Genomic DNA, 20,210 nt, shown 5'->3' with positions numbered 1-20,210 from the left:
TGGAAATTTGTCTGAGTTTGAGTGCTTTAATAGTAATGCTTCTGACAAGGCTGATAAAATGACTTAAAACATGCTGCTCTGCAGCACATAAAACATAAAACTAATTTATGTCATTACGTCAAATTACCTGACCTGTATCTATCTGATCCATATTTTATTTATTCCTTCCATTTTGGTGTCATTCTGTGAGAGGTTCAACACAGTGTTGCATCTGTCATACTGTGTGTCTCAGATACGTGCAGCTGTGTGGAAAAGCAGCCTGCTGTGTAGTGAGACGAGACATCATTCTGACAACATTAGTGTATTCTTTTGCACACTGAAGGCCCTTGCACACCTAGTCCGATGTAATCTTTTCGTTTTTTCATTTTTTCGTTTTTTCATTAGGACCTTCCAGGGAGAGTGCTCATGTGCGTCTTGCGGTGACATGCTTCCTAGTTTCTTCTTCTCTGAGCTGTTTTTTGTGTTGTTTTTTTCGCACTGTTTTTCGACATTGCACTATTAGGTTGTGTTGGTAGTTTCTGAGTATTTGTCTGGTTTAACAATGACAGTGAGATACTTGTTGCACTAACTAGCATTGACTGCTTTGGTCTCTTTTTTGTAAGACACTTTATTTATATATACTTATATTTAATTCGCCCCCTCTATTGATGCACCTTCTCTTTTTTGGTACTGTACTGCTCTTGTTTTTTACTCTTATCTATCTTTTCCTACTTCTCTGTAACTTTGTAAATAACTGTATACTGCTGTGCTACAACTGGACAACTGAATTTCCCCCTTGGGATAATAAAGGTATCTATCTATCTAAAAAATGCATGAATTGAACTTGGTTTAGTTGAAAAAATGTTGCAGCTACTTCTGACAGTATGCACTTTCAGAGGAGTAAGGGGTCACAGAGAAGCACGTGTTCATTAACATTTTCTTTTCTGCGTACAAAAGTCCTGATTTACACTTGTGTGCAAGTGTAAGGGCTTGAGACTCTGTCCTTGTGACCTCGATAAGTCCATAAGTGCCCTTTTTTGTTTGGTCTTAATTGTATTTCTTTATTTTAATTGATCCACCAAATTTAAGGATACTCCTCATCAATATACTACACTCCTTTGTTCCCCTCCCCCTCTTTCCCAAAAGTTCATGAGTTTCAAATGTAGTCCTACTGTATACCTGCCATGTTGGGGACCATTGACCTGACCAACACAGGTGTTTCAATTTGTCTGATTGGCGTAGAATATAATTAATTCTATGCCAATCAGACAAATCGAAACACATGTGTTGGTCCCCAACATGGCAGGTGTAGGACTACATTTGAAACTCACGAATAGCAGATCTACAACCTCACAACATGTTGCAATATGCGACGTGCTATGAGTTTTCACAGTAGATCTGCTATTTTTGCAGCATGATCCCTCCAGAATTGAGACGCAAAGGTTTAAGTGGTTAAGGGGGAGGCCAACTCTGCTCTCCAACCAAATTGCTTTTCTCTATCAATCAATAAACTACTGTATGCAGCTTGTCTGGAAAGCACCACAATACATCCCTCCAGCCACAGTTCGGTTACATGATATCACTCAGGTAGGCAGTGTGCTACAGTAATAGGAAACCAAAAGAACATTTATTTACATTTTATGTTATACGTACAATATATAAAAACAATCTATTAATTAGCGCAGTATAAGACAATGTAATTCCATCATTACTAGCCTCTGTACTCATGAGAAGTCTACTATCATTATAACAATGTTACTACTAGAACTAAAACATTTCTGAACCAGGTGGTTTTGTTTTGTATGGTTTTGGTAGTTTGATGGGGCCTTTTTTTGCTTGAGTGTCCTATAGTTTTTGCTCAAGACCCAAAAGAGAAATTTGACATTTGCCCTGGAACCAGTGAAAATCTACAAGCTCACAACACGGCACGATCGGCTATTTTTACAAATTCATAAACATTTGTGTTCTAAATTATGGAATCTCTTAGATTTTTCTTAGATTTCTTCTTGAAATTACTGAAACAATCACTTAATTTTGTTTTTGATTCATGAAATATTTAGCTTTTTTGGTGGAATGTTTTTTGAAAATGTTGAAATAATAATAATTAACTTTCCCACTGCCAGATTATTTATTTATTTATTGGGTCTGGTGCCATCAAAAAGCGGCTTACCTTTGCGACGTTATAGTAGATAGACAGACAGACATTTATTTATTTATTTTTATTTTTTTGGGTTGTGCAATAGTGCACTTTGGTCTGCCAGGCAGCAGAGGGCGGCGTCATGCGAGAATGAATGTGAATTTGCCTGTTATGTGTTGAAGAAGAAGAAGACCAGTCACTGGCCCCAGAGCCTTACAGCCAGAGGAAATCAACAAGGAAGTGAATTGTTCTCCGTTGATCTAACGCATAATGGATTTTTTACACCATCACCGCGGAAAATGTGTTTACAGTAGACGGCCGCGCGACCCCTCATCAGCTTACAGTCATCAGACGAACGAACCGAACGAGCGCCGTATTGGCGGAGAGGTCTTGCGCAATCGGGCGAACGTGAACGTTCAAAGCGGTGGGAGAGTTAAAAACAAAATGTACGAAACAAAAAATGAATGGACCCATAAAAATGCTTAATGGGTCCCCAGTGTTTGGGAACCAGTGTCCTAGAGTGAGTCCAATAGTGACAGCGATGTTGACTGTGTTCTCCTGGGCTCTATGAAAGCATAAATTGACATTTACAATAGGTTAAAGATCAGCCCAGATATCCATAGTATATTATCGCTGTCGCCTGTCGGGCAGAAACCTAGTGCTTCCATATTTCAACTTTATTTATATTTCTTCATAAATGAAGGCCCTATTTTACAGCATATACTTCATTGTATGACAGTACAGGGTTAGGGTTAGGTTAGGTTAGTCTTCCTGGAGGTCTTTCTCAGACCTTCAGTACCGTTACCACCAATAAATAAAAAATAAAAATCATGTCTAATTTTTTTTGATCCATCACCGAGCCCAACAGGACAGGACCTGCGTGCCTCACACCTTTTTTTCATTTTATTCATATTTAACCAACCAGTAAGACTCCTAAGGGCGAAAAGCGACCTCGCCCCCTAAAGGGCTAGGTCGGGCCATTTCTTGTCCATCTGGCAAGTGATGCATATCGGACCAGTTACCCATATATGGAGACCCCTCGTACCCATATATGGAGATCCATCACAGATATGGGATTAATATCGATTACATCAGGGATCTCCATATATGGGCATAAAAGTATTTTGGTTCCCCTGACAACACAGTGATGTCAGAGAAAAGTCAGGTTTCCTGAAAAGTAACAGTTTTGGACATTCACGTTTTCGATTGAGTAAATCTCATCAATACAGAGCAATTAACCACATTAAGTGGGCATGCGTGGAAGATCCTCATTTACTTATAGTTTACTTAACCGGAGGGGGTTACATCATTGGCAGCTCTTGTAAGCTTATTTGATTAACACGTCTCAATCTGCTCAGGGGAGGAATTAGTATGAATAATCCCTGTAGTGTTAAGTAGGTGTTTTCATGGATATCTCACAGGCAGGTATATGTGTTAATTTGAACTCTGATAGTTAATTTGAGCTCTCTGCGAGAGATAAACGAACTCTCAGGGTCTTGCTGTGCAGATACCTGGATTGAGCTGTACTGTGGCCAGTGAGAATAACAGAGGCAGAGAGGGTGTTGAACCGAATCAAAATGAAAGAAAACAATAGTTGGATGGTGCAATCCTATTGTAATTTCTTCAGTATTATAATGGAGGTCATACCGTTTTCAGTGCTCTATGTGGAAGCAGGAATTAGAATTCTGCGGACATCATTTTCTGAACAGGAAGCAAATTAGTGGATGGACACCCACCCACCCACCCACCCACACACACACACACACACACACACACACACACACACACACACACACACACACACACACACACACACACACACACACACACACACACACACACACACACACACACACACACACACACAGATTTTATTGTCACATTTCCTTAAAGAAAATACTAAGACCTTCCTTTGATCTTTTTAAATATAATGAATACACTGTCACAGACAGCATCCTATCACCCTCCACCTACACATGTGAAAAGATAACCATGAATGTATGCACGCACGCACGCACGCGCACACACACACGCACGCGCACACACACACACACACATACACACACACACACACACACACACACACACACACACACACACACACACACACACACACACACACACACACACACACACACACACACACACACACACACACACACACACACACACAGTTAGGTTAGGGTCACGAGCAACAGTTTGCATTTCATGAGTATAAACAAGAGGAAGATGTTTTACCTGAAAGGAAGTGCATTCATTCAAATATATCACAGCAGTGTTGAGAAGGAATGATACCTGATGAGAGAGAGAGGTACTGCACACAGGAGAGAGAGAGAGAGAAAGAGAGAGAGAGAGAGAGAGAGAGAGAGAGAGAGAGAGAGCGAGAGAGAGAGAGAGAGAGAGATGCTTTATGACATTGCTGTTACACAGACATCAGTCTTCTGAAATATTATTCTGGCTCATTGACTGAAAAATAGCTTAGTGTAGATTCAATGGTTTAAACGACTACTGTACTGTTGAATAGCTTGGTAAAACACTTAGATCTTCATTCCTTACACAGTCTTATTTTGCATCACAAGAGCCATTGCTGTTGAAGTATTCACAATCACTGCATTTCTGACATCAAATGCAACAGAACTGCCTATAGGAAGCAGAAACGTTCCACTTCTCCATGTCTGAGCATCACTTGGCTCTCTCTCTACAGAGCCTGTGGATGGGATGAGTATGTAAAAGGATAGGAGTAGGGATGGGACGATACGCGATATTATCGTTTATCGTGATAAAAAACACTCACGCTAATCGTATCATGGAGATTTAATTTATCGTGATATCGTCCACTGTCATGCACTGGGATCAATTCACCTTTTACTTGCCGAGCTGCATATCCGGTACCACCTAAACCCTCTAGAATTGGTAAAAGGTATTTATAATATACATACTTTTCACTCTCTATCAAATGTCTTTGCCAAAAAATAGCAGATCTCCAAGCTCGCTTTGCGCCATGTTGTGAGCTTGTAGATCGGCAATTTTTTGGCAGATGTTCCACCTCAGGATAATGTATTTTGATTATCGCAGTACTATCGTAAATCGCGATTTCTTTTGTCACAATAATCGTGATATGACATTTTCATATCGTCCCATCCCTGGATAGGAGTCGAGGAGACAAGGGCAGACGTTATTTGGAGGACGGGGGTTTCGTCCGCCTGCTTTTATCCCGCGTGATTGACAGATTGGTGCAGTGGCCGCACTCGCGCGAATGGCATCACACGCATTTCCCCTGAAATCTGTCTATCAATGCTGTCTAAGCAGAGCGACAGGCATGACATCTAATCACAGGCGAGCTGGCACCTCATAACTCCTACCTAATGTGCTGCAGGTACAGGGGGGGGTGGGGGGGGGTAGGCAGGGGAGCAGAGCAGACACGCCACCTCCATGCTATTTATAGCGCTCTCGGAGGCCACCAGGAGAAAGTGGATCATACTGGGGGGTTAAGGCATGGTGTCACCACCGTCTCTCTGTTGAGACACTTGTCTCTGTTGACGAGCTTGTTACACACCGAGTCAGAAGGCCGCCGGCAATGTTATTGTGGTGGCTGGCGTGCTCCCGTGCTGCAAGCTTTCTGAAAAGCGCAGTTCATTTACTAAACGCAACAATGCGAGCACAGATACAGTAGTAGATGTTCCAAGCCAATCAAAATCCTCATTAACTTGAACACTGTTTTCAGGTGTGTGCGGGTGCGTGCGTGCGTGTGTGTGTGTGTGTGTGTGTGTGTGTGTGTGTGTGTGTGTGTGTGTGTGTGTGTGTGTGTGTGTGTGTGTGTGTTTACGCATGTATGTGTCTGTCTGTCTGTCAGTCTGCCTGACTGCGTTAGCACAGCTAATCTCGGAAACGGCAGGCCTATTTCATTTATATAGGTACTCGATCATGAATGCAACATGTTTAGCCCCCCCCCCCCCCCCCACACACACACACACACACACACACACACACACACACACACACACACACACACACACACACACACACACACACACACACACACACACACATACATTACTTCCACAGTCCTGGGTAGGCCACCTGGCTATGTGAAGAGCCCCTTTCTAGTTACTGTGTTACTGTGAGACTGTGTCTACACATTATGAGGCAACAGCTGGTACAGTATTCCATCTCTCTGTATGGTGACAACATGGAGTAATCATTCAACTACAGTACGACACTCCTGTATATTGAATATCGTGCCTCGCTCTTATGCAGTGGCCTTTGTTGGTACTGTATGTACTGTATACTGCCTGGACATGGTTTGGAATTTATTCTCCACCGTGTGTGATTTGTTGTCACTTATCGTTTCTGTCCGGTGGGGTTTCGCTGACACATTGAGAATGCACAAAGGAGCATAACAAGGACATGTGCCATGCACTGCACTCTTATTACGCTAACAATGACAACCGAGACAGCCCTTCACTAGCACATATACTGTAAGGTCCCCTCACATCGCATCGATACCTATGTCTTTCACAACCAGACAAAAGTAACAAAGTGGAAGTCTGTGTCAGTTGCTAACACGATAAAAAACGGTTTGTGAGAATCACAATGCAGACGGATATGTGCAGTGGGGGGGTTCATGAATGGTAGGCACTGAATGATAGAGGCCTTTCCCCAGTGGATAGGCCCCAAGCGCTGCTGCAAGGGAACATGCCAGTCTCCCATGCCCCGTGAGATGCCGGTCTGAGCGGGCACTGTTCCAAACGGGTGCTCTCCTCTCCAGCGTGCATCTGTGTCCCAGGGGAGTGTCTCCTCTAGCACAGGGCTGGCTGGAATCTCAAACAGAGACGAGGAGCAAAAAACTAAGCCTGGATGTTCCCCATGCTGTGGCATCCACAGCGCAAAAATTGCCGAACAGAAACCTTTGTTATGTTGTAGATATGCAAAAAATATATATAAAAAATATATATAAGAAAGGAAACTTGACTTCGGTCCATTATAGCTCCCCTTTAATAATACCAATTTTTTATTATCGTTGATTCGTCACCTTTACAACGAGGTAAAGTTTGTAAACATCGGGCATTCGTGGAATGAGCACCACAGCCAAACGTGTGGGTAGCGCCCACATTCGGCCCATTATATCCCCCCTTTAATTATGCCAAATGGTATTGTGTTTGATATCATTGTTATTGTTGATTTGTCACCTTTACAAAGACCTTTACAAAGCATCGGGCATTCATGGAATGAGCAACACAGCCAAACGTGTGGGTAGCGCCCCTCCAAAAACGTTCAAAATGGCCTGGCAGGTCTGCAATACTGTTCTTTTTGAGTTCACCTTTGTTGCTCGGAGAATTGAATGATTGCACTCTCCCACAGTAATAAGGAAAAGAAAAAAACAACACATATTGGCCATTGTTAAGCTCAGTGTCAGGGAAGCCCAAAACAAGAGTAAATGCCAGCAGAACAGTATTGCAAGCCATTTTGGCAAAGTTTTGGTCGGCGCTACCCACACGTTTGGCTGTGTAGCTCATGCCTCGAATGCCCGATGCTTACAAGCTGTACAGTACTGTGTTGTAAAGGTGACAAATCAACAATAGAAATTATATAAAACACAATACAATTTGGTATTATTAATGGAGAGATATAATGGACCGAAGTCAAGGTTCCTTTCTTTTTGTGCTGAGTTTTATATGTGTAGGAGTCAGAGAATGGTTAGCTGGTGTTTTATTTTAAGTTTAATGATCTTCCGATGCATTTTCATCAAACTGACACGCGTTAAAAAGTATAGTATTAAGGTCCTTGCACATTGCTGTGTTTTTTCGGCCGAATATTGGAATGAATTTCTGAGAACGTAAAAATAAATTAGACCGCACATTATGTCAATCGCGTTTGCACATTGCCACCCGTTATTTCGTCCGTATAATTTTCTTTCGGACCAGGGTCGTTTTTTTTTTCCGTTTTTCACAGCTGTCGCCACTGGCTTTCTCTCTCTCTCAACTAAGGGGTCCTTGGTCTGAAAACCCAAAAACGCAATGAAAAAACGCAGCAATGTACAAGGACCTTTACTGGGACAGTGCATGCACTTATACCATAAAACATAGCATTGGATTATGGGCATATGCTTATTCTGTCTGCTTACAACCTGTCTTTTCTCTTTCTCTTCTCCACCTTGCCTGCAACGCAACAGGAGCTGCTGAAACCATGACAGGTACAGTCTGTTTGCTGTTAACATTATACAGTTTTTCTGTCTGTTTCCATTGACTGAATGTTTGTCTCTGTCTGTCCTTCATCCATGATTGATATTTACATGAGGTTACCCCCTGCTGTGTGAGGATACCGTGAAGTGTTCAAAGAACTGTCTCTTCTTGTATTGTTCTATATCAGTCCATATCCAGGCATCAAGGGATAAAATAACACATACATATTGGATTTCATGTGAATTATTGGTTATGGACAAATATATAAGACATTGCACAGACCTTATTATATCTGAAAAGAAGAGAGTCGTCCTCAGACAGGCACATGCACACATAGACATCAAAGGGGGCTTGAGCTCCTGCCCTTTTATCAGTCTGTAAGAAAGTGCCCTCTCCAGACCATGAATGCAGTTTTTACTATGGTGAAAGATATTGATTATGCTTAGTTCAGTGTGGTATCACGCACCAAAAATAACCAACCTCCAACCTCCAAGTGAGCTTGGAGGTCTGCTATTTTCGATATTTCACCAAAAGGCCCTTTTTGAAATGTCAGCCCCTGCCTCTGTAACATTCTCTGCACGTCCCTGGACATTTCACACCAACATCACACCATGAAATCAAGGACATAGGCTGCATGCCACCACCTCTGGCCACACACACACACACACACACACACACACACACACACACACACACACACACACACACACACACACACACACACACACACACACACACACACACACACACACACACACACACACACACACACACACACACACACACACACACACACACACACGTCTTTTCTCTGCCAGGCTGAATAAGGTTATGTTTCCAACCCTGTGTGTGTGTGTGCGTGCGTGCGTGCGTGCGTGCGTGTGTTTGTCTGTTCAAATCTAATCTCACAAACCAGTGCTTCTTAATGTATTTCTGTGCATGCTGTCAGTAGGCCAAGGAAGTAAATCCCTGAATGTTCTGTATGTAAGTGTGAATATTCCTCACCTTTTGTGAACTCATAATCTCAGGACTGAGATTATGTGTTCAATCCAAATATGGAGTTCCACACTGACATACTGTATTATGACATCAGAGATCCACAGGGAAGCCCTGACGTTACAAATTAGAGGTTTCTGATTTAAAGAGTAAGGGTTTCAGAGTAAAGTTGGAAAAAATGAACCTATAATTATATGTACCCATACAGACAAATTATTTTATAGCATGGAATCTAGGGGCGAGCCACCTAGAAGAGGGTCTGTCTGTGTTTGAGTCTGCCTGTTGGCACTAATCTCACAATCCACTGGACCGATCAGCACATTTCGTGTGAAAACTGCCAAAGGCCAACAAAGTAAACCCCAGAATAGCTTTTACTTATATTCATGCGTGTGTGAATATGTTTCACATTTCGTAAATTCATTATTTCAGACAGTGGTGTAAAGTAACTTAATACATTTAGTTAAGTACTTAAGTACAATTTTGAAGTACTTTTACTTTACTGGAGTATTTCCAATTTTCAATACTGAAAATAGATGATCTACAAGCTCTCAATGTGAGCTTGTAGATATTTTCAAGGTTATTTTCAAAAGATTTTTAGACCTTGGAAAACTTGAAATAGGACATTCTGCATAATGAGTACTTTTACTTTTTGTACTTTAACCCATTTAGGCCTAACCTATAGAATAGGGCTAAATCAGAAATTAGCCTACAAAACAAATATGTTGCAACATACTGTACATGTACTGTAAGCCCCTCCCAAACAGCAAAATGTGTTCCCGTCCTGCCAATACTTTTGTACATTTTGAATGTACTTGAGCAAAATTTGAGTGACTTGGGTTTGCTTAAAAAATACATATATTCAAAGATTGTTACCCATTTTCACGACATTTCAAAAATAGTAGATCTACAAGCTCGCTGTGAGCTTGTATATCTGCTATTTTTCAATAGCTAAAGTATAAAATAATTAAGGTCCCTACTCCCTCCCTCCACCTTGGGCCCTAGTAACTCAGTCCCACTCCCCCCCCCCCCCCTTGTGACGCCCCTGGATGCTGTCCTGTTTTGTTCTGTTTACTCATGAACATCTTTGGTGCAGAATTGTGTCACGAGGACCAAACTGCGGAAGAGATTGATATGGCAGTCACCGTGAATGGCGAGCACCAGGGAGCCAGAAAAGGGAACATTTCCTTGTTAACGAACACTATATTTGTCGTTGCTGCTTTTGTTCCTTGAAAGGACAAAGCTACTGCAGACAGCAGTGACTCAGGGGACAGGGATCAGAGGCTTGTTTTTGCTGCCCTTTTCTGTCTCTTGTCTTTTGATGTGAAAACAATAGGGAAAAACAATAGGGGAAAAAGTTCAAAGGGAGGAGGAACTCGGTTTAAAACATACCCGTGTTCTAACCTATATGGATGATGGACCTATAGAGTAGTGGTTGGCAAAACCCTTCATTTCAGTGAACGAATCATTTCGTTCACGTTCACGACAATGATCCGTTCAAATGATTCGTTCATGGTTCATAGCGTGATCATCCCGTGAAAAACAATATCGCGGGAGCGTTTTTTTTTGGGGGGGGGGCTTTTTATGCCTTTATTGATAGGATAGTAGACTGACAGGAAATGGGGAGAGGGATGGGGAATGACGTGTGGCAAAGGTCGTCCGGATCGTAAATCGAACGGGCGACGCCAGCAGGCATCATAGCCTAGTATGTGGTATGCGCCTTGACCACTAGGCCAGCGGGCGCCGGGAGCGTTTTTATTACGTTGCGCATACAACCTGCCCTCCCGTCCTGTGTGCCTAGGGCTTTTAGGGGTAGGGGACGGGGGTACGAACGAAAGTGTGAACGTAACAGTTTAAGGAAATGAATGAATCATTCAGGATTCATCATGAACGACACATCACTACTATAGAGCAGTTTTGTCTACATTTGATAGAGTTAGCTGGAGATGGGGCTGGTTTTGCATTTTGAATAAAGCTGATGAGGCCGGGGGCTCATGTCAGACACAAGGTTGTACATCTCCTCAGATGGACCTCCGAAGGTCTGCACTCGTCTATTAATGTTTCTTTCAGTATGTTGCGGTGCAGGGACAGGAGGGCAGCCATGTGTAGATGGTACAGGCACTTTACTCTCCCAGACAGCTGCTGGAATGAGTGTGAAATCTATCAGCCAGTCATCTGTGCCATCCATGCCTCTGCCCATGCCTCAGCTCCCCCTCATCTCCACCCTCCCACCACCCAGAATTAATGACTGCCTCTCCTCATTTGCACCCAATCATGACCGGGATGCCGAGGCACATTGAAAGTGTTTACTCCAATTGCGAAAAACCCTCCATGTTCCACAAAAGTGGCCTGTTTTTACTCTGATGCGATTGCTAATCACAGTGATGTTATTTATGTGTGTTTTGAATTGGAGATGAGCCTACGCTGGGACATTGGAGCTTGGAGGGGGACCAGCTCAGCTTTAGGGCTGCTAAATCTTACGGGAGAATTTATCTATCTCTCGGCCCAGCAGATTGGGCGTGGAATAACCTTGCTTCTATGAGGCTGGCTGCTGTATGTTGCTAGTGTGACTACCCAGACAGTGCCAAATGTATTGCTTTTAACATCACTGACATAATACAGACATCAAAAGATTCCCACTGAGCTTTTTGGCACCTCTGCTGTTGTGCTTTAGTGCAAGTATGGCAACAACTGGTTGAGCTCCAGCACACTCGGTTTCGTTGCACACGTCGGTGTACATTTCATGCACTAAAACGAACATCAATTTGATTGGGTGCTAATCACTCAGCAAAGCATAAATTTACATAATTCTCCCTTCTTTTTTTTTTACTCTATGGCCCCACTGCGTCCTTGAAATGAAAACGGAAGCTTACAGCATTAAACACTAATGACCTGGTGTGTGGTTTTAGCACATGTTTTCACCCATTACACTTTTTGTGTGTCAACGAACCAATATCTGCCTCTGGCCACTATGGGGAATGAAATGGATTGTTCATTGCATTAGACGGGTCTGAGGAGCCTTCCTCCGCAGGAGGTTAATTTCTTATTGCTTTCTGCGCTCACAGACAGAGCTCATTCTTTTCACATGTTCGTTTGGCTGTCTATTCCAATTATCACCATCAGAACAAAACAAGTGCCCCCCCCACCATGTTGTAAATGTCAAAACAGACAGGTGTGTCTGACAACTTAACTCAGGCATGCAAATGTGCTTATTGTGTTTCCTCGGACCACAGATAAGAGTCTAGCCGTATCATTATGCCTTTTTTTTTCAAAAAAAGTGTACAGAAAGAGTTAAAACTAGAAGCAGTGCTCTTCCGAGCACAGGTCTCCACCAGGCCACACAAATCGGCCTGTTATAGCGCCACCATGAGGCTGATTTAAAAAATGTGGGGCAGAGGTTCTGAATTAGCATCCAGGGAGTGTGTGTGCTCAGTTTGGCAGCGATCGGGCCAACGGCGCCGGAGATTAGCTGGTAACAACCAGGCCACACAAATCGGCCTGTTATAGCGCCACCATGAGGCTGATTTGAAAAATGTGGGGCAGAGGTTCTAGATTGGCATCCAGGGAGTGTGTGTGCTCAGTTTGGCAGCAATCGGGCCAAAGGTGACTGAGATTAGCTGCTCACAAACTGCGAGGACGCACGCACGGACGGACGGACGGACGCACGGACGGACGGACGGACGCACGGACGGACGGACGGACGGACGGACGGACGGACGGAGGGGAAAACATACTCTCCCTCAGCCTTCGGCTGGTGGAGACAATTATGTTTTTATGTGGCCCCACCCACCAGTTCATTAAGTATGCCTGGTTGTCATGGTGGGTGGTAACCCAGCTGAAGTTAGCCACACCCACAGTGTTGGGTGAATGGTAAAAGGGGAGGGGATGATTATATGATGTCACTCTGTGTTTTTGGATCGGCACTTTTGACCCACAAGGTGGCAGCCGCGAGGAAGAAGCCCAAAATACAAAGGGAATACATAATTGCTCATAAAAACCACACCAGGGGGTCTAAATAAAATCACACCTGTGTGAAGTGGAGCTGTGTGTGTGTGTGTGTGTGTGTGTGTGTGTGTGTGTGTGTGTGTGTGTGTGTGTGTGTGTGTGTGTGTGTGTGTGTGTAGATCATGTGTACCGATTTTTGTGACATTTGAAGAAAATATGTAGGAAAAGGAGCAAAAAGGAATCCAGGGAAAAAAAGAATTTTAATTTTCCGATCTACGGTTCAAGAGTTACGGGGCAAAACGTAAAGTGGGCCGTTATAGCGCCACCATGAGGCCGAGTGATGTAATTATTTTTCGATTCATTCTTAAAATCATTATGAATCTCCTCTCCGAGGTTTGAAACTGTAGCTCCTATGGTTTACGAGAGAAAAATACTTGAAAGTGATTTCTTGCATTGTCCCATTATAAGTCAATGGGGACAATTAAGCGTCGTTTTTTGCCGATTACGTCGGCATGGTAAGGCGGATCGGAACGAAAGGTAATAGAACACCATTCCCGGCCGAGCCGCACATTTTGATGTATATATTGCGCGAGTGGCGTAAATGGTGCGGCACTAGTTACGCGCCGAAGTCAGGCTACATACAGACACACAGACAGACAGACACACACACAGACCCACACAGCCACGTATAGGGAGCTGCACACAGCTCCAAAAATACTGTCAACCTCCTAGACACATGAAAAACAGAAAAAGTGCAAAACTATGGCACCACCTCTTTAAAAATTTGGCTATTTTACACAAGTGTAAAATAGCCAATATACATAGACACGTTGTGAGCTAGTAGATCGGCTAATTTAACTATTTAAAAAAAAGGTTTTCACTATAGCAAAAGAATGCATAAAAAGTTTAGGCATAAGGCGTAAGGCGGCTCTTCTGCTGGCTCGAATCTGAGGTGTTTAAAAGCATTTCGCCAACCTCCATCATATTTTTCTATTTTTTTTAGCCTGGCCTCCTGTACCGGATAAATATAGCGCCAAGGTGACTTTTCACACTCTTCCCTCCTTCACCTGGAACGAAGGCGGGAAACAAAACCATTTTGTCTGCGAAAAACCAGAGGGATGCGGTGTGTGTGTAGTGTGAGTTCTAATGATGAGGTCTGAGAGCTGTCGGTGTCATCGCTGCCAGGGTGCAGAGTCTGGCTCTGTGTGGCTGACAGCACCGTGGCTCCTGGAGACACAACAGAACCCGCTGAGCACCAGGGGTGTCGCACCAAGCTCTGGGCCCTGGGTGCAAGGATGATTCACAGCGGGCCCCCCTCTTCATAGGGGGAGGGGGTTTAACCCATTTAGCCTGGGAACGCATTATTACGCATTATTTTGTGCTTTAAAGGAGCTATTGTCAACTTTTTCTTGAAAAACAAATGCTAAAATAAAAATAATGTTTAGAAAATATATTATAAAAAAATAAGCTTCAAATATGTGTTTCTATTCAAAAATGACCACAAAAAGTGTAAAATAATGATAAAATAATCATTTTGGCCATTGTCAGACCAACACTTTGTTTACATCCTAGTCTATAGACTAGGATGTAAACAAACTGTCGGCCCTACAATGAAAAAGTTGACTATAGCTCCTTTAACTATTGATTTTAACTAACTTTAACTATCGCTGCGAGCTTGTAGATCTGCTATTTTTTGAAAAATAGTGATTTCTTTTGTTGAAATATCAGTGGTACCAATACCAAAATCATATGTATGTATTTGGCATGATATGTCTGCGGACCCCCATCTCAAAATATTTCGTTCCAGGGACCACCCAGAAGCAACATTTGAGTAAAAAATACATACCGGTATATTCAAAGATTTGCACACATTTTCAGGACTTTTGAAAAATAGCAGATATAAGTGCCGCGCTGCGAGCTTGTATATCTGCTATTTTTCAATAGCTAAAGTATAAAACAGTTAAAGGCCCCCTCCACCTTGGGCCCTAGTAACTCGGTCCCATTTCCCCCCACCATGTGACGCCCCTGCTGAGCACACACTGGTCACATGGAACCTCAGATGGGGGGCTCTGATAAAGCTTAACCACCGCAAACTGCATCCAGCAACTCATCTCTCCCCCTCTCCTCTCCTCTCCTCTCTCTCTCTCCCTCCCTCCCTCCCTCTCTCTGAATTTATCTTTCCTTTGTTTCCCAACCCCCTGCCTAAATTGTCTACGTATCATCCTGTCTTATCGGCGGATTCTTTGCCTTCTCTTCCTACCTCTGTGGGCAGTGGAGCTTGCAGCCCATCTGGTTGTGTGACTCACAGGGCCTATACTCCTGAGCCGGGGGAGATCAATAGTGACAAACACTGCACAGGGCTTCTTATATTAGAGGGATTAGACATGGCAAACAGACAGATTTAATATGATTCTTTATTTAATTCAATCTATAGGGCCTGATCACATGTTTGCACGGTGCATGGGAGCCTCTTGTGCAGGAAGTTATAGGACATAATTATCAAGACTTCCGGCATGACAATGTGGAATGCCTAATTTATGCTCCGTCGTAACAACTGTGTTGCGCAACGGAAATAACCAATCTACAAGCTGGATGTGAAGCATTGTGAGTTTGTACATGTGCTTTTTATTTGGACTATTCTTTGTCTATGTTGTCCATCCACCCCTATACCCCCCGAGTTCAGTAAGAGGCCACTGTTCTGCAGGGTGTACTTCAGTGGGCAGGAGACAAGGAGACTTGTCATCTTGGCCCATTTTGCCAGACGTCCAGGGACCATGGCGTAAATCTAGCTTTTAGATTAAAAGTGATGTCTGAACGACAGTTTAATGTTGCAGAATATTGTATTTGGGCATGTGTGTGCACCAAGGTTATTATAGTTCACTGAAACTAACGAAACAACTAAAACTAGACAACATTTTAGTTAACTAAAATAAAAATAGAAACACGGCTAACTATATTTATTGAGAAAAGATTTTCGTCTTTGTCAATATATTCATATCTACTGCAAGTCGTTTGAGCTGTGCCATCTTCTCCAAAACCTATGTTCCGTGCATTGCACCGTCACATTACAAAATATAAATCAGACATAAAATGACCTACTGCTTTTTAAACGATTCTTTGTCTGTGTTGTAAAGTTGACGGCCAGAACCTGGCGACAGATAACGTGTCGGTGATCGAGGGAGAAACGGCCACCATCAGCTGCCGAGTGAAGAACAACGATGACTCAGTGATCCAGCTGCTCAACCCCAACAGACAGACCATCTACTTCAAAGACGTTAGACGTAAGTGCTTGTGCCCAGCCAACACATGTTCACAAGATGACGCTATGCCGCGCCCGTCTGTCACCGTGTTCTGTAATCTCTGTCTCGTTCGCCCGCCATGTCCCCAGCTCCCCCGTATGAAAGAAAGAATGACGATATTGACATCACGTCTGACGCTATCAGATGGCTCTTGTATAGCTTTAGGTCAGATTGCAAACGTAGCATACCATCTGTCCTTGACTTACGCAAGTCATTAAGCTCGGATTGGATGGAGATTAATATGAGATAATGTGCAGCACGGGCATAATGGGAATACTTTTGTGTCCTTGTCATTATTTGATTTCACGATAATCTCTTAGATTAGGGAAATTAGACATTGATTATGCATGAGCATCTGGGCTTCTCCTACTTTAAACCGAAGTTTGTCTCCGTTTTCCTCTCTAGTTTTATTTTTTTTTCTTCGTTATTCTTTTTCTCTGGGATCTGAGCCAAGATTCAAGGTGAAGAAGAAACACATTTTGGTGTTTTTGTATGGTTGTTACTCACCACTTATTCACAAAAACCTTCTAAATTGTTTCAAAATAGACAATCTACAAGGTCACTACACGTTGTGACAGGTTGTGAGCTTGTAAATTGGCTATTTAAACTACTCTTCTCTTATATTGAAATGTCCAAAATTGGGACGCCAGGATTAAAGTGGTTAACGAGCCTGGGGAGTGGGAAATATGCTCCACTTTCTCTCCAGAAAAAAAAGAGCACAGTTGATATCCTGTGTGTACACATTTTGTCATGCTTGTTTTCCGAAAGTAATGTGTGTGTTTTGGTGTTACCCACAGTGATGCTCACAGTGTGCAGCACAACACATGCTTCAGTGCCAGTTGCACAATCCTCAGTCTGCCCCTCAAAATACCCCAGCAAACCACTCATCTATAGCAGTGGTCGGGGTCCTTGAAGGGATTCCAGGTGGTCCCCAGCTAAATGATGGAGAGTTGGCAACCAAATGGACCCTTATAGATCTTTAAAGGGGGAAACCACCCATTTTCAATATTGAACTATGTCATTAATATACCTTAGAGGAGTTGTGTGGAGGAGTTCTGTGTTGCCTAGAACTGGAGGATTGTTTTGGGGGTTTGTATTGTAAATCACACCGGTGTGAAAAATCAAACCAAATGGACCCGTCATTTAACGCTCTCAAGAGTTAAATTATTGTTAAACATCTGCATTACTTAATTTACAAGAAGTCTACACAATTAGAGAATGTAGAAGAATTGTTATTTCGATCAACGTTTGCCTGTTATCAGTCCTATGGCACCACATCAATACAGTATGGAATTGTGGGGGGGGAATCTTATCCAACGATAACGAAATATTCAAAATAATAACAAAATACGTTGTGGGAGAGGCTAAACCTCATCAAATGGTGGTCCATGGCTCAAGTGCCGAATAAATAATGGACCTTGAGATAAAAAAGGTTTAAAACCACTGATCTATAGCTTACAAATTAATTAGTTTATAACACAAGCAACCATCTCTCCATCAGTGCACCAACTTTAGTGCTCTTCTTTCTCTCTTCTTTTTTTTGCACGTCCTCCTGGACACAGTGTACTGTACTTTTAGTTTAGCACACGTTTGTTTCAGTTTCCACAATGTTATTCCATTGTCAAAACAATACCAGAGAAACGTCTTTGTCCGTACGAACGAAAAACAGTTTTGACTTTGACTTGCAACTTGTGATAGGCAGCTAAGGTCTTGTCGGCCCGTGGTTGATGTTAGAACAGTGCTTGTGCACCCAGGCCTTGTGAACCCCATGGTAATGCTATTCTGGGCATCAGTTCCTGGAGGACTGCTGCTCTGTGGGGACCCCCCCCCCTGCCAGTTGCATTGTTACCTGTCAACGGGGCCTCTGTGCACAGAGACAGCTCTTTGTACACCAGGAGGTAAACAGTAGCGCCACACACACACACACACACACACACACACACACACACACACACACACACACACACACACACACACACACACACACACACACACACACACACACACACACACACACACACACACACACACACACACTACACTACAGGAACTACATGAACAGCAGCAATCACAGGGACTTGCGTGACACACACACACACAAATAAAGAGTATACTAAACACTGCAGAACAAATGATGCAGCTTCACAGTGTCAGTACAGGTTCTGCTTGGTCAAACAAAACTAATTTATTTCACACACACACACACACACACACACACACACACACACACACACACACACACACACACACACACACACACACACACACACACACACACACACACACACACACACACAGAGAGAGAGAGAGAGAATTCTGAATTCATACAGTAGAGGCCAGTGACATCTGTAAGGATGATTAACAGTCGTTTTTCCACATTGATGTGTGATAAATAACACTTTAACCATGTTTATTCAGGCCTGGGGAGCTTTTACAAATCGTGCATAATGTGTAGCTGCTATCCAATGTAAATTCAAGGGTTATATACAGTAGCACTGGTCAGTAAACCCTACATTCATGGTGTCCCTCCCGTGTCTCATTGACCAACTGGCTGTATGCAATTCTATCTGCTAACTACTGACTACTAGACACTAGAGACTAGAGAGCCTTTAATGGCCCTATAATGGATTGTATAATAAACATAATGATGTATAATGAAAAGTCATACGATCAACATCTTAATAATTTACAGCACTCCATGTACAGTATATATGGTACATCTTAAATTGCTTGTTTTAAAATGTGCTTTTTTAGAACGGGTACACATTATTGTGTATCATTATTTTATGCTCTAACTATTGAAGAATAGCAGATATACAAGCTCACAGCGCGGCACCGAGTGCCGCGCTGCGAGCTTGTAGATCTGCTATTTTTTTTTTATCGTGAAAATTAGAATTTTGACCCGATTCTATAAGTGTCTTTTGAATCCTTCTAAGGTAGGTTTAAAACCTATGTTTCTATGTCAGCAATCTGGCCAGTCTTCAAAGAAAAGGTCCTTTTCTCTTAAATGGAGCTCAGTTAGCCTTTCTTGAGAGACTAGTACAGACTACTATGTCAGTGGTTCTCAAACCTTTTCATGTGAAGGACCCCCAAACTGATATTTATTTGGCAACGTACCCCCATCTCAGAATATTTAGTTCCAGGGACCACCCAGAAGCAAAATCTGAGTTGAAAATACATACATTATATTCAAAGATTTGCGCAAATTTTCACAACTTTTTCAAAAATAGCAGATCTACAAGCTTGTATATCTGCTATTTTTCAATAGTTAAAGCATTCAATAATTCTAGGCCTAAATTAAAGAAACCGATGGTGCAACATGTATGTATGGTGATTTATCCCTGCTTCTGGTCAGACTGAATTAAATACATTGCATGTATTACAGTAAATATTGTCTGATATGGTAGATCTTTATGTTTGATTCTATTACAATTTAACAATTTCTGTTAACCACATTAACCCTGGCATCCAAAAATAAGCAAAAATCAAACAAATCTACAAGCTCACGACAAGGCATGAAGAAGTACACAAGGCTTACGTGGTTAACCCCTGTGATACCTGTCATTTTTTCCCCCCTCTTCAATCTTCCCTCTGAACTCGTTTCACTTTGCGTGTCAAACTTTGTGTCAGAACTTCCTAGCTTGATTTGGTGTCCTGTGGGTAGATACTGTGCGT

The 20,210-nt window shown here is 42.6% G+C and overlaps 1 protein-coding gene across 1 annotated transcript in view; it reads left to right on the top strand.

Moving 5' to 3' along the window:
- cadm1b (cell adhesion molecule 1b) overlaps positions 1-20,210 on the top strand; it is a gene marked incomplete at both ends in the record, with an annotated part of 174,460 nt that overhangs the window by 96,225 nt on the left and 58,025 nt on the right. The window contains 2 exons of the mRNA XM_080732263.1: positions 8,289-8,309; positions 16,371-16,517. Coding sequence (XP_080588389.1) covers positions 8,289-8,309; positions 16,371-16,517 — 168 coding nt within the window. The remainder of the gene's footprint in view (positions 1-8,288; positions 8,310-16,370; positions 16,518-20,210) is intronic.

Source organism: Nannobrachium achirus, assembly GCF_963921795.1.
Source record: "Nannobrachium achirus genome assembly, chromosome: 8".
In the NCBI taxonomy this organism is placed as follows: Eukaryota; Metazoa; Chordata; class Actinopteri; order Myctophiformes; family Myctophidae; genus Nannobrachium; species Nannobrachium achirus.
This window is presented reverse-complemented; position numbering and strand designations above follow the sequence as displayed.